The sequence below is a fragment of the Glycine soja genome, chromosome 9 (genome assembly GCF_004193775.1).
Source record: "Glycine soja cultivar W05 chromosome 9, ASM419377v2, whole genome shotgun sequence".
Lineage (NCBI taxonomy): Eukaryota > Viridiplantae > Streptophyta > Magnoliopsida > Fabales > Fabaceae > Glycine > Glycine soja.
This window is the reverse complement of record NC_041010.1, coordinates 35,004,261-35,018,116: the sequence shown is the minus strand read 5'-3', so window position 1 is coordinate 35,018,116 and position 13,856 is coordinate 35,004,261. Positions and strand designations below refer to the sequence as shown.

The window sequence follows — 13,856 nt, the reverse complement described above, 5'->3', positions numbered from 1 at the left end:
GAAGCTCCAATGTGTCATAAGTTCAGTTTTGAGGCACTTGACAAAAGCTTAAAAGACATCATGCACAACAATAGACCTTTTGGAGGAAAGGTCATTGTTTTTTGTGGTGATTTCCGTCAAATACTACCTGTTGTGCCAAGAGGTAATCGCTCTGATATTGTTCATGCAACTCTAAATGCATAATACATTTGGGAACATTGTCAAATTCTGAAGTTGACAAAAAACATGCACTTGCTGTCCAATCCTTCTACCCATACCAACAGCGATGACCTCAAACAATTTTCTGATTGGCTACTAGACATAGGCGATGGCAAACTTGGAGAACCTAACGATGGATATGACGAAATCACCATCCCAGATGAGTTTCTTATAATGGAATTTGATGATCCTATCCAGGCAATAGTTGACGCAACATATCCAGACTTATTACAAAACTACAGCAACAGAGATTTCTTGCAAAAGAGAGTTGTTCTAGCCTCTGCAAAAGATGTTGTTGACAAAATAAATGACTATATCCTATCTTTGATTCCCAGTGAGGAGAAAGAGTATTGTAGTGCTGATAGTGTTGACAAATCTAATGAACTACTCAATCCTGCTTTTGGAGTACTAACACCTGAGTTTCTGAACTCATTGAAAACATCAGGAATACCTAATCACAAGCTAAGAATCAAGGTTGGCACTCATATCATACTACTACAAAATTTGGACCAGGCAGATGGGTTATGCAATGGAACTAGGCTTATTATGACCAGACTTGGTTCAAATGTAGTTGAAGCAGAGGTAATTACTGGACCCAATATAGGTCATAGGACATACATACCATGAATGAATGTCTCCTTCTAATTCTCCATGAACATTCAAACTAATTAGAAGATAGTTTACATTCAAGGTTTCATTTGCAATGACCATAAACAAGTCTCAGGGACAGTCCTTGGCACATGTAGGATTGTATTTGCCATGGCCAGCTATATGTTGCACTTTCACGAGTGCAAAGTAAAAAAGGACTACATATTCTTATTCATGATAATCAAGGCATTGCAAAAAATACTACTATTAATGTAGTATACAAAGAAGTATTTTCAAACTTATAAACAAGGTATGCTTCCCAAATTCTTATTGTTAGACATGCATTATCATTAATCGAATTCATTTTCTATCAAATTGTAAATTAACACATCCTACATTCTCGACCTACAACATTTTCCTTTGACTTCATTTTCATCATATCAATATCTAATCATACAATTACAATATACTGCATTTTTTATTTTACTGTTACTTACACTGCTTTTAACATAAACACTCTATTGCAATTTTATTATGATGAAATCTCATTAATTTCATATAATACCTTTATTTCTTAATGCTACATGAGAACAAAAACAAGGCAACTGATAAAAATTTGTTATTACATCACTCCTACTAAAGTATATTCATATAAATTTACCCCTTTTGAGGTTAGTATTGTTGTATATAGTACCAACGTCCTACTTAGGATTTTTAAATGTTTACTAACCTTATCTACAAATGTAATCAATTCATTCATCTTTGTTCATTGTGCAACGTCTCTTTCACTACAATAACATGACACTAATGATAATCACAACAATACCATCCAAACTATCTACAATAGGATGAGGTTAGTTTAAAATTCATACTTTATTTAATGTTTTTTTCTTCTACCAATAGCTCAACATTATTATCATGTCAATAAACATAATTATAAAAGTTTACACATGTAGTAATAATTTAAATTTATCAATACTCAAATATAAATATTAGTCCGTGCATCGGTACGGACGACCCTCTAATTTAATTAAAAACTTCACATGATTATGCGTTTTTCATTGTATTTCTACTTTATTTCCTTTTTGTCTCTATTTTTCTCATCACATTTATAAATTTTCGCCTCTGTACTTTTTTCCTGTCTTTTTTCCTTTCACTCTAATCTATGCTAAAAGCGGGAATTTATATGTTTCCATATTTCATAGTGCAAACTATCACTTCTCTATAATTCTACTATGAGCTAGTAATATTATTAAGTTAACCTTTCTTTATTTTAAACTCTTCATTATCTATCATTTCTTTTGGTGGTTTTTTTATTACATCATATAATCTATCGTATTTATATATTTTTTTCTTTTCGCGTTAAGTAGTATGAGAGTGTTTGCCCATAGTTTTCTTTCTATAAATTGGATTTCTAAAATAGGCACATTTACTTCGTATCACATCATATATATGACTTGCAAAATTCTACAAATTATGAAAGAGAAAAAAAATGAAAGAGCAAGTCAAACATATATATCACAAAATTTCAAAGTTAGATTTAGCCATGGGATTTGTGATGGTAATAATTAACTATTATAATATTAACTTTCTCTACATATTACATTTCACCATAAATTTTAACTGAACTAGTCAGTAATATATTTTGTGTTAAATAATATTTTAGAAAAAATATTTTATTTACATTCATGTCTAATTAGATATTGGAAATATTTTCAAATCTTAAAATTATCTAGAACTTATTAACTATTATATTGATTGACCATTTCTTTATTAATTTTATAAATATTAGTTAAAAATTATAATATTTAATTTCAAATATTTTAATTAAATGTTTATTAAAAATACACAAAATTGTATAATTTCAAAATGAAAAAATTAAAATATAAAAAATTAAAATAAAAAAGCTCTTAATGAAAAAATCATTTATATCTTAAGAATAAAAGATATTAAAGTTTTCTCTTTTTCATCATTCGTGTGCGTCTCTAGTGCTATTAGATCTTAAACTCATCTATTTCTTCTCATGTCTATTTCATCATTCGCGCGATATAGTACTGTAAAACGTTACTGAGGTAATAATAAAGAAGATAAGTCATTTGTTTGCATCTTAATTACTTGCATAGAGAGTATCTCACCAATCTCATTCTCTGCACTCTCACCTTAATATACATGCTTTTTTTTTTGCATTGATTGATGTTTAGGCTTTACAGACTTACAGTATTGTTCTAGATGGAATGTGAAGTGCTGCAAAATCAATGTGATGCATGATGAGAGAACTCTTTTTTTGTATGCTAGCTAAAGTAGGGTTGCAAATTAATGTTTATGCTTTATATATACTTAATTATATCATGCATGCTCCATGTATAGGACTACAGGATCACGTTGAAGGAAAGGTTACTAATGATCCATGAGCGTGGAAGAGAACGAGTGGCCGCTGATAAATGTACTTACCATGTCTTTGTCCAAGGATTGCATGCAAAGATATAATGTTTCAAGATCAACAATATAAATGCCTTCATCTTTCATTTTTGTTTATAATTAATGGCTACATGCACTAAAGTTAGAATTTAGCTAGAATTTGCTTATCCTATACGTCGTTTTTTTTAACCAAACCTTGTTAATAGATTTGATGTGAGTTCCCATTTGATGCTTTACAAGTGGTATCTCCACTTGGATGATGAAAAAATCAATAATATAGTATTACATAGAGATTGGTCAGAACTTAATGGGTATCCAAAAAAAAAAATGCGATAGAAAAAATAATTATTTATCAAATGGGTTTGGGAAGGGATATGTGTATCTATAGGCAAAATTTTGTGAGGACATATAGATGTCACTATGAGTACCTTATTAATTAACCATGTCCAGTATCTGAATGTTATTTAATATATTAAATTGAACATAAAATTAAATAATAATAATAATAATAATATTAGACAAATTACCACATTTAACTAATTGTGTTATTTTAAATAATATTACATAAATCATTATATATAGCAATTATGACTCTTAACACTATATAATAATAATAATGTACATTTCACAAAATCTCATTCAATATTCATGCCTAGCTACACTTTTGTAGTCCTCTCCAGTATCTATTTATCTATATTTATATAATAAATTTCACTTCAACTAATATTGATCGTTGATCAAAGCTTGAATTTGTTAATAATCATTAATAATTTTTTATAACATCTATATTTAATGAAAAATTAATTTACTCATCAATTAATGCTATTTAATTTTCAATTTTGATAATTAAAAATTAATTTTGACCTTTTTTATATTAATTAATAACATGCTATTTATTAAACAATTTTAATAATTAAATGTTAATTTTCTAAAAAAAATTATTAAGTAGTAACATTAAATTTTGGCTTATAAGAAAGTAAGAGCACAAAATATTATATTACTACTCATGATTTTTTTTAAATAGTTACTTTAAAACATATTTCACGGAAAATAATAATTTAAAAATGAATACTCAATTTTAAATAATTATACATTTAAATTTACTATTTTGTCTTAAATTTTATACATTTTATATAAATATTATGTTGTTACTTGAAGAAATAAAAAATTATGATAAATTTTAATAGATTTGATATTTTTTTAAAGATAATATTTGCTCAAAAAGAAAATATATATTTTTTAATTTAAATGCAATTATATTTTGGGCCCAATTTCGTTATACGAAAGCTCATATTTGGTAAAAATAGGCTCTTGCTATTGACACCTCTTTCATTCTAAGTACACTCCATTCCCCCTTTCTACTTCCCAACAATCCATTATGCCTTTTTCCCTTAAATATGTATACCCCTTTTGCTTTTCAGAAATATATTTTCAAAATTAAATATACCTATTTTTGAAATATATCCCCAGAACTATAATTTATTGTTCTAGAAATATACTTCTCTAATTGTATATGTTATTTCAGAAAAATAATTTTGGTAATAACAAATCATACCTCAATCAAATTACTTAATAGTTGTTGAGGATTGAGGCTTGAATCTTTGATGTAGACTTGGATTAGAAAATGAATGAACACACTTACAATTAAGGTGTATAATAGATGAAGTTAGTTATGAACATTCCTTGGAACATAGTGTCACATGAAGGGAAACACAAACTACTATATCTTATTGATGAAACCATAGTATTATATAATGAATATATGATGAAGATGGTTTAAAAATAGGGTTTAAAGAATAATAAAGATAGAATGGACATAAGATTTTAGACAGAATTTAAAGAACCCTAATGATAGAATAAAAATAAGACTAACAAACATAGATATAAGATAAAGGTTTATCTTGTCAATGTTTTTTTTTTTTTGTATTTCTCATCAACGATCTTAATTTCTAAGTGAATTTTTATTAAAAAAAATATATACCTATTTTGAAAGTATATTTTTAGAACTAAAGATTATAGTTCCAGAGATATATTTTTGGAATAAGTATATTTAGTTCCAGAAATAAATTTCTAAAAAACAAAAGGGGTGTACATCTTTAAGGGAAAAGGGTATAATATGTAGTTGGGAGGTAGAAAGGGGGAATGGTGGTGTACTTAGCAAAAGTTAAGGGTGTAAGTTATTTGTATTTATACTTTGGGTAAATAGTTACTTTTGTCTTTGAATGTGTAATTTGCTGATAAATGTGTTCCTGAAAGATGAAAATACAAAATTTAGTCATCGAAAGTGTAAAAAGTGCGACAAATATATCCGGCCGTTAATTTTCGGCCGTTACCATTAATAAAATAGCATATATGGTACAAAGAAACAAATTTGTCATTGAAATAATTAATAACGTGACCATTTCTAATTGTCAGCATATGCGTATATTTGTCATATAATATTTTTTTTTTACTTTTCGTCTTCCCACTCCGCTGACAAATGCGTCCCTGAAAGATAAAAATACAAAATTTAGTCTCCGAAAGTGTAAAAAGTGCGACAAATATATCCAAAGGTTAATAGATTGTAACTAATTATTATAATTTGAAAAAATTTATAATGATTGCGACAATTTTTTTTAACAAACTCGTAAATTAAATTGAGTCTAAAAGAAAAAAAATAATATTTTTATAAACTATAAATAATTTCTTTACACTCTGTTTGATGAAAGGTTCAAGTGAAAAAAAAATGTTTATTGTAAAGCATTATAGTTAAATTAGATTCATGAATAATTTTTAGGAAAAATTGCAATTACAATGACACTTTTAATCTGTAAAAAACAGTCACCTCCTTTGGAATGATTTTTAAGGTTATGATTTTTTAAATGATTAGTCAATAAAAAAATAATTGTGTATGATTTTAAAAAAATTTAAAAATCAACAAACTTTTATTATAATTTGTAATTTGATATCATTGCATATACTAATAGACATTCATATTTTATTATGAAAAATTTATTAAAAAAATTAAATAAATAGTGTTTGATTAAACAGAAACAATGATTTTCTTATCGTTGAACAGTAAAAGAAAATTTCTTTTTTTCCTATGTTGATAGCATTTATTCAAGAGTTAACAATTAAAGGATTGATTTTTTTTTTGTAGTTGAAGAAAAGTAAGAAGAATTCGTCAAAGCAATAAAAATTCACTTTCATTGGTAATATTTCATGCATGTCTCAATCGTTGATGAAGCTTAAAAATTATATAACGGAAACACTTATCGGTGTGATATAGTTCTCCCAAAATTTTGTTACAATCATTATAAATATTTCAAAATTATAATAATTAGTCACAATCTATTATTAACGTTCATGTATATTTGTCACACTTTTTGCACTTTCGGAGACTAAATTTTACATTTCATCTTTCAGAGACACATTTGTTAGCGAAGTGGGAAGATGAAAAGTAAAAAAATATATTATATGACAAATATGCCCATATGCTGACCATTAGAGATGACCACGCTGACAATCATTTCAGTGACAAGTTTGTCCCTTTATGTCATGTAGGCTATATTATTAACGATGGCATACGGAAGTTAACAGTCGGATATATTTATCGCACTTTTTACACTTTTAGGAACTAAATTTTTTATTTTTATCTTTCAGAGACATATTTGTCAATGAATTACACATTCAAAGATAAAAGTGACTATTTATCCTTATAATTTTTACTTATAGATATTGAGCTAAGGATTATAATCGAATAGGACACAAAATGTGTGCGTCATATATAAAATATTGCTGCATTTGTAGCTTTTACTTATTAATATATTAGTCTTAAGATAATAATCGAAATGAGGAACAAAAATTATGATGGTTACCATCTAAATAATAGTGTGTTTAAATGAATAAAATTATAAATTAAACAAAATAATATTTAAATCTTAACTTTATTAGTAATTAAACTAAATATAATAAGAGATCATAAGTAAAAAAGAAAAAAAAAGTATGTCTCACTCCAATATAAAACTCACAAGCCTTAATTTTACTCTATCCATTTTGGGATACAATCTATGATAATAAAAATTAAATTTGTGAATACCCGTCCAAACTCATCTCGAGTTTTACTAGAAAAATCTGCTTTAACCGAAATTAATATTAAATTTTTTCCAACTTAGAAAAGCGGGGGTGGAGGCGGTATATCACTCCTCACCCAACCTCGCTACAATATTCCAATAATTATTAATAATGTACTTATATATGTATATAAAATTCTATTATTATATATATTATATGTAATTCTTAATTATATAATTATGTAGTTATTTTATATTTTATTTTTTTTATAATTATTAAAATTACAGAATAATTATTTTAATAGTTAAATAAATAATATTATAATTACAACAAAATTAAAAATTATTCATTTAACTACAAATATAATTTAATTCTTAAATATATTTACATTATTTATTCTTTATTAAATTAAAATGTAATTAACAATTTAGTCTATAATTTATTTAAAGCATATTGACAGATAATTTTTGTTAAAAAATGTGAGAAGTGAGATGAACTTCTCACGGATTTCCTCAAACCCGATGGGATTGAGACTGAGACTGTATTCCAATTTTCACCCCCCTTTTATAAACTCGGATCCGAATAGGTCCCACATTTTGCAGGAAGGAGAATGGGGATATGCAAACTTGCCTTCCACACGCCTTGCTGCCATCCTAATACGGTCAGAGAACTAGGCTCTTAATCTAATGGAGACATTCTTAAATGAATTGGGCTAATTTAAAGATATATAGAAATCTAAATGATTTTTTTTAAAAGAACCGTAGTAATCCAATTTGCCATAGAACTTTTTTTCAAGTTTGGAAAACAAAGAAGTCCAATGGACCATTTTATTTGTTTTCTCTGCCCAATGCCATTAAAGTGCCAAGTGTTGATTGTCTATTGCACAAACTCCAAACCTCATATGAAAAGATAAGATGCGTAGCCACAAACCAAACCAGCCTCATATTCTTGATTCTTTAGGTGGCTTCAGAGAGTGAGCTTTATGGTTTTGGTAATTCCATTTTGTTCATCAAGATACATTTCTAGAGTTCAACCTCTATATCTTTCAGCAAGTGAATCACACGCACTATAGATGAATTGCAAAATAAACTCCTTAAGCTCACCAATTCCATGCAAACTTTACACCAAGAAACCAAGGCTTAGAAGAACAAACACCATCCTATTTTCCTTTTCCTCAAGTGAAAAACAACAAAAAACCATTTCCACCAGCACAAGCATTGAGGCTTACACTGTTAGCTTCAAGACAGAAAAGGGTTGCAAGCTTGGCATTTCAAGGTATCCTGACTTTGAATATGATGCGGAAGGGGGAATAGGAACTGGGGTTGGTGCAAAGGACACAAAGAATGATCCAGCCAACAATGACCTTCCAGTTTCATTTGATCTTGAAACTTTGTATATTCCACCACTAACAAGTTCTACCACCAAGTTTCTTGGTTTGCCATTGCCACCATTTTTGAAGATTGATATAGTTCCTGAAGCATTTCAAGGAAACATTAACCAAGAATCTGGCAAGGTAAAACATATAAGTTCTGGAGATTATGCTTCAACTTCAAAGGATTGTGCATTATGTGTACAACTTTTAGTGAGCTTAATACATAGGTGGCTATAATTTTGTTTCAGCTTTTCCTCTGAGAAGTTAAGCCGAATGCTATTTTAGAAAAAACTCTTGATAAAAGTAACTTATTTTTAAGAATTTAATTGGAACAATTGAAACTTGAAAGTGTAAATATTTTTTTATGATGCTATCTAATCTTAAGTTTTGATGTATGATAAAATTGTTAATTTTTGTATAAATTACATTAAAAGTCATTTAATTGGTTGTCACTGTAATTTTTTTACCCTTATAGTTCATAGAAATTAAACTCTATTTTTTTAATGAACAAAAGCACACAAAATAGAGTTACTAAAGAAGTTAATTAGAGAAACTTCTGTTTTTAATGAGAAGAAAAGTTGGGTCAAGCATGACCTTATTTTAACTTGTCATAGGTGTCTCTCTGATTAGTTTAGTTCCATAACCACTCAATTGATGATATGGCTACCTTCTTGTTGTTGTTGTTGTTTTTTTTTTTTAACCAGGTTGATCTTGAGTTCAAGGCCAAGTTCTTGTTTTCTGCTGCTAGTCTCTACAAGGCTCCTCCATTGATGGTGAAGACAGTGTTGACATCTGAAGAAACAAATGGCACAATGAGGAGAGGAAGAGGCAAGAGATTGGATAAAGAAGGGAAGTGCAGACTGGTTGGTGTGGCAACAGTTGACCCTATTGATGATATCTTTATGAATTCCTTCCTTGGCCTCCCAACTGAGTGCCTTGCTGAGTTAAATGCTGTAATCTCCATTTCTTCCTCATCTTAAGATCTCATCACAAAATTTGGATATTTGTTGAAGCCTATTTATAATACAAGGTGATGCATTGTAGAGACTAGAGAGCAGTTATAAGTGAATTAGTTTACCCAATTCAGCATTGTGGCCTGATAGCCATCCATGTACAACACTATAGTCTATAGGTAAAACAATTATAAATGTACTAATAGAAGAAGAGTGAAGTCTTATACAATATCCTTAAACTTTTGTTATGCCAATGTGTTTTTACTTTTTAACCCTAGTTTTCAAGGACTAATTTCGTGTATAAAGGAGATACTGAAAGATTGTCACACATAGATTGCTCTTGGAATGTGTTGGTTTACTGATTTTATACATTTGGGCCAGAAATTTTGCAAAGATGGTTTATAACTTCTGCATGAAAACTTTCATATTTGATAGAGATGAATATATCCAGCATAAACCAAGAAGATTGATGCTAGAAATATACATCTTTGTGATTTATAACTTCTGCATTAGAACTTTGTGGTTTCTGAAGGAATATACATCTTTTATTGGCGCACGTAACTTATACTAGTTATTTATAAAAAAAAAATATTCAATTAAAAATGATTTTTTAGTAGCCATTTGAAAAAAATGATATATAAATATAATTATCAAGTTATGAAAATTTATTTTAATATACATTTGTATAGTTAGACTATTATTAGCTATGAAAGGACTTGTAAATAAGATATTTATATTTTAAAATTATTTTTATTGTATTTATTATGTAGTTTACGGTTTATTTAATAATTTTTCAAAGAAAAATAAAAGTAAAGCCGAAAGTCAATCTAATCTAAATTGATTTAATTTAATTTGTCAACACCTCTAATAACAAACGATGTATACAAGGAACTCAAAAATTTGTTGTATAAGAAGAGCGTTAGGGATTAAAGGAACCATAAAATTAAATAAAAAGTCGGAAAAAAAAAGAATTATATCATAAATGTGTGGATTAAGGTTTTATAAAAAAATGATTACATTATATATATATATATATATATATATATATATATATATATATATATATATATATAAAGCAATGATTATAATTTTGATTGCATCTAAATTTTTTTGATTATGTTTGACAAAATTAGTTGAATGTCAAAAAATTAGTTGTAAACTAGAAATTGAGAAGATATATGATAACCTCATTAGTTAAAAGTCAAAAAAATTAACTTATTAAATTAAAAGTATGTCCCCAAACATCGGAAGAAAATTAGAAGTATTCGATAAAATTAGCAGTTGAAGAAAGTCAAAAATATAAGATAACAAAATAATAATACCATCATTTATTTAATAAAGGTAACAAGGAAATCATAAATATATAGAAGATAAAGGTCGAAGAAAATACAAAAAGTTAGAAACTAACGTTTTAGAAAATATTCCTTTAAGTAGCATTTTAAAAAAAAATGCTAGAAACAACTTATTTATCAAACATTAAAAAAAACTTTTCAACTAATAAAAAAAATAGAAACCAATTGAAATGTCTTACCAAGCAAAAAAGATTTAATTAAATCTTTCTAAGTATAGTTATCTATATATAAAAAAAGGTTTATAAAAAAATATTTTCGATCATATTTACAAAATACCATAATTAAAAAAATATTTTCCGCTTGTTTAATCCTTTCTAAGTATAGTGATCTATATAAAAAAAAGCTTTATAAAAAATTAAAAAAAAAAAGATTTCAAATAAATTAATAGAAATCTAAAGAGAGATATTTGAGAGAAAATGAAAATCAGATAAAAGGGAAAAGTAATTTTATTAGCTAACTTACTTTGAGATTACATTTTTATATTTATAGACAGAACTTTTAACTGTCACCTAACCAACTTGTAACTGTCATTTAACCACCAAGGTTAAATTCTAACTAAGACAGCTGCAGTTGAATAACTGCAGGTCTGTGTACTACTCTAATAAGGTGATGCAGTTTGGTTACTTTTATGTGTACATATTGCCAAGAGATAAACCCTGTGCAATTTGCTCATGGAAACTTCCCCATCACATTTTGTTTCCTCCCATATATGTCAACAGACAGTCAGGCACTTGTTCTGTTTTGTGAGTCACTACCAGAACCTAGCCTGTCAACCTGAATGTCAAGTAACATTAAGGAGGGGTGGCATGTCCCTTTTTGGACTCTTAACAAATTTAACATCACCTGTCATTTGCATAAACGGACCCCACATAAAGGTCCTAATAATATAATATTTCCTCCCTAAATGATAATATTGTAATGATAGTTATGCCTTGAGAATGTAGCTTCTTATTTTGGCAATTCAAATTGTGAGAATTCATTATGTAGGACTGACTTTAACTTTAAGAAACCTGAATTTTGTTGGACATTTTAGTGTAATTGATCTCTTTATTATGTTAAAATAAGAGTGCACGCTTGTTTTAATGTAATAACGAGATGTTTGGTTTAGGCAAATTTTGGAAGTTACTAAAACTTCCATCAACGGTTGAAAGTTACATGGAAGTTACTAAAACTTCCATCAACGGCAGTTTTTAAAAAGAAATAACTTCCATCAATCGTCAAAAATCACCTGTTCTTTGATCATAAATAATCATTCTGATTCATAAAGCATAACGGGTGACAAAACATACAAGACCAAAACAAAACTCTTGAATTATAATCTTCTGATTTTATCCGATTGAACAATTTTGGTTGAACCCCGAAATTTGATTCAATCTGAAAGTGTTATACACGACTTCAGATTTATCCAGTATCATCTCGATTTTCAAATTAACCAAAAAAAGATTGAATCAAATTTTTCGAGATGACGAACAATAGTTCGAAGATGACAAGCAAGTTTGCGAAGTTGGACAAGTTTGAAGGGCAGGATTTCAGAAGATGGCAAAAGAAGATGCAACAAGGTCAGATTGTAGTGAATAATTTTAATTCGAATACGAATTCAAATTATGTATCACTAATATCTGATGCATTCTATGTGCAGGATGATGACGTTGCTTGGTGGTTTGATTCGGGAGCAACAAGCCATGTGTGCAAAGATCGTCGTTGGTTCAAGGAATTTAGACCAATCGATGATGGCTCTATTGTGAAGATGGGCAATGTTGCAACTGAACCAATCCTAGGATTAGGTTGTGCGAATTTAGTTTTTACTTCCGGAAAAAGTTTGTATTTGGATAATGTCTTATTTGTACCTGGTATTTGTAAGAACTTATTGTCTGGTATGGTTTTAAATAATTGTGGTTTCAAGCAAGTACTTGAAAGTGACAAATACATCTTGTCAAGACATGGTTCGTTTGTTGGATTTGGTTATCGTTGTAATGGAATGTTTAAATTAAACATTGATGTTCCTTTTGTTCATGAATCTGTTTGTATGGCCTCGTGTAGTTCTATAACTAATATGACAAAATCAGAAATTTGGCATGCTAGATTAGGACATGTTCATTACAAAAGATTAAAAGATATGTCAAAAACAAGTATGATTCCTCCTTTTGATATGAACATTGAAAAATGCAAAACTTGCATGTTGACCAAGATCACTAGGAAACCTTTTAAGGATGTTAAACGTGAGACTAAAGTCTTAGACCTTATTCATAGTGATTTGTGTGATTTGCATGTTACTCCATCATTAGGTCATAAAAAAAATATCTTGTTACTTTTATTGATGATGCATCAAGGTATTGTTATGTATATTTATTAAATACAAAAGATGAAGCTCTTGATAAATTAAAAATTTATAAGAAAGAGGTAGAACTTCATCAAAATGGGCTAATCAAAACTCTTCGTACGGATATGGGAGGTGAGTATTATGATCCAGTTTATTTTCAATCTACTGGAATAATACATCAAACTACAGCTCCCTATACACCACAACAGAATGGTGTAGCCGAAAGGAAGAATAGAACCTTGAAAGAAATGGTGAATTCCATGTTATCCTATTCGGGTTTAAGTGAAGGATTTTGGGGTGAGGCTATGTTGACAGCCTGTTACTTGTTGAACCGAATTCCTAACAAAAGGAATAAGGTTACCCCATATGAACTTTGGCACAAAAAGACACCAAATTTGAGTTATCTCAAAATTTGGGGATGTAGGGCTGTGAGAACTCAGCATAATTTGACCGATCATTTAACCAAAGGCTTAAGTAGAGATCTCGTGAAAAGGTCGGCTGTGGGATTAGGATTAAAGTCCATCTGAAATCTCTTATGTTAAGATACCCAATTCCCATCTAATATGACATTAGGTGCTGAATTCAATGTGGAAAGCTTAACA

General features: G+C 28.5%; 2 protein-coding genes across 2 annotated transcripts; both read left to right on the top strand.

Moving 5' to 3' along the window:
• The first annotated feature begins 225 nt into the window (after positions 1-225).
• LOC114368400 lies at positions 226-825 on the top strand. The gene has a single exon (XM_028325691.1). It carries the CDS (start codon positions 226-228, stop codon positions 823-825), a length of 600 nt encoding a protein of 199 aa, XP_028181492.1.
• A 7,343-nt stretch (positions 826-8,168) lies between these two features.
• Positions 8,169-9,854, top strand: LOC114366874. The gene is made up of 2 exons (XM_028323897.1): positions 8,169-8,770; positions 9,334-9,854. Exons 1-2 carry the CDS (start codon positions 8,330-8,332, stop codon positions 9,607-9,609), a joined length of 717 nt encoding a protein of 238 aa, XP_028179698.1. The 5' UTR covers positions 8,169-8,329; the 3' UTR covers positions 9,610-9,854.
• Positions 9,855-13,856: the final 4,002 nt, after the last annotated feature.

What these genes read in the sequence shown, in the direction of transcription:
- LOC114368400 (XM_028325691.1), top strand. Translation starts at nt 226, where the DNA reads ATGCACTTGCTGTCCAATCCTTCTACCCATACCAACAGCGATGACCTC.
- LOC114366874 (XM_028323897.1), top strand. Translation starts at nt 8,330, where the DNA reads ATGAATTGCAAAATAAACTCCTTAAGCTCACCAATTCCATGCAAACTT. An exon ending in TTAACCAAGAATCTGGCAAG is followed by an intron (nt 8,771 to 9,333) that starts GTAAAACATATA and finishes TTTTTTAACCAG; the next exon opens with GTTGATCTTGAGTTCAAGGC.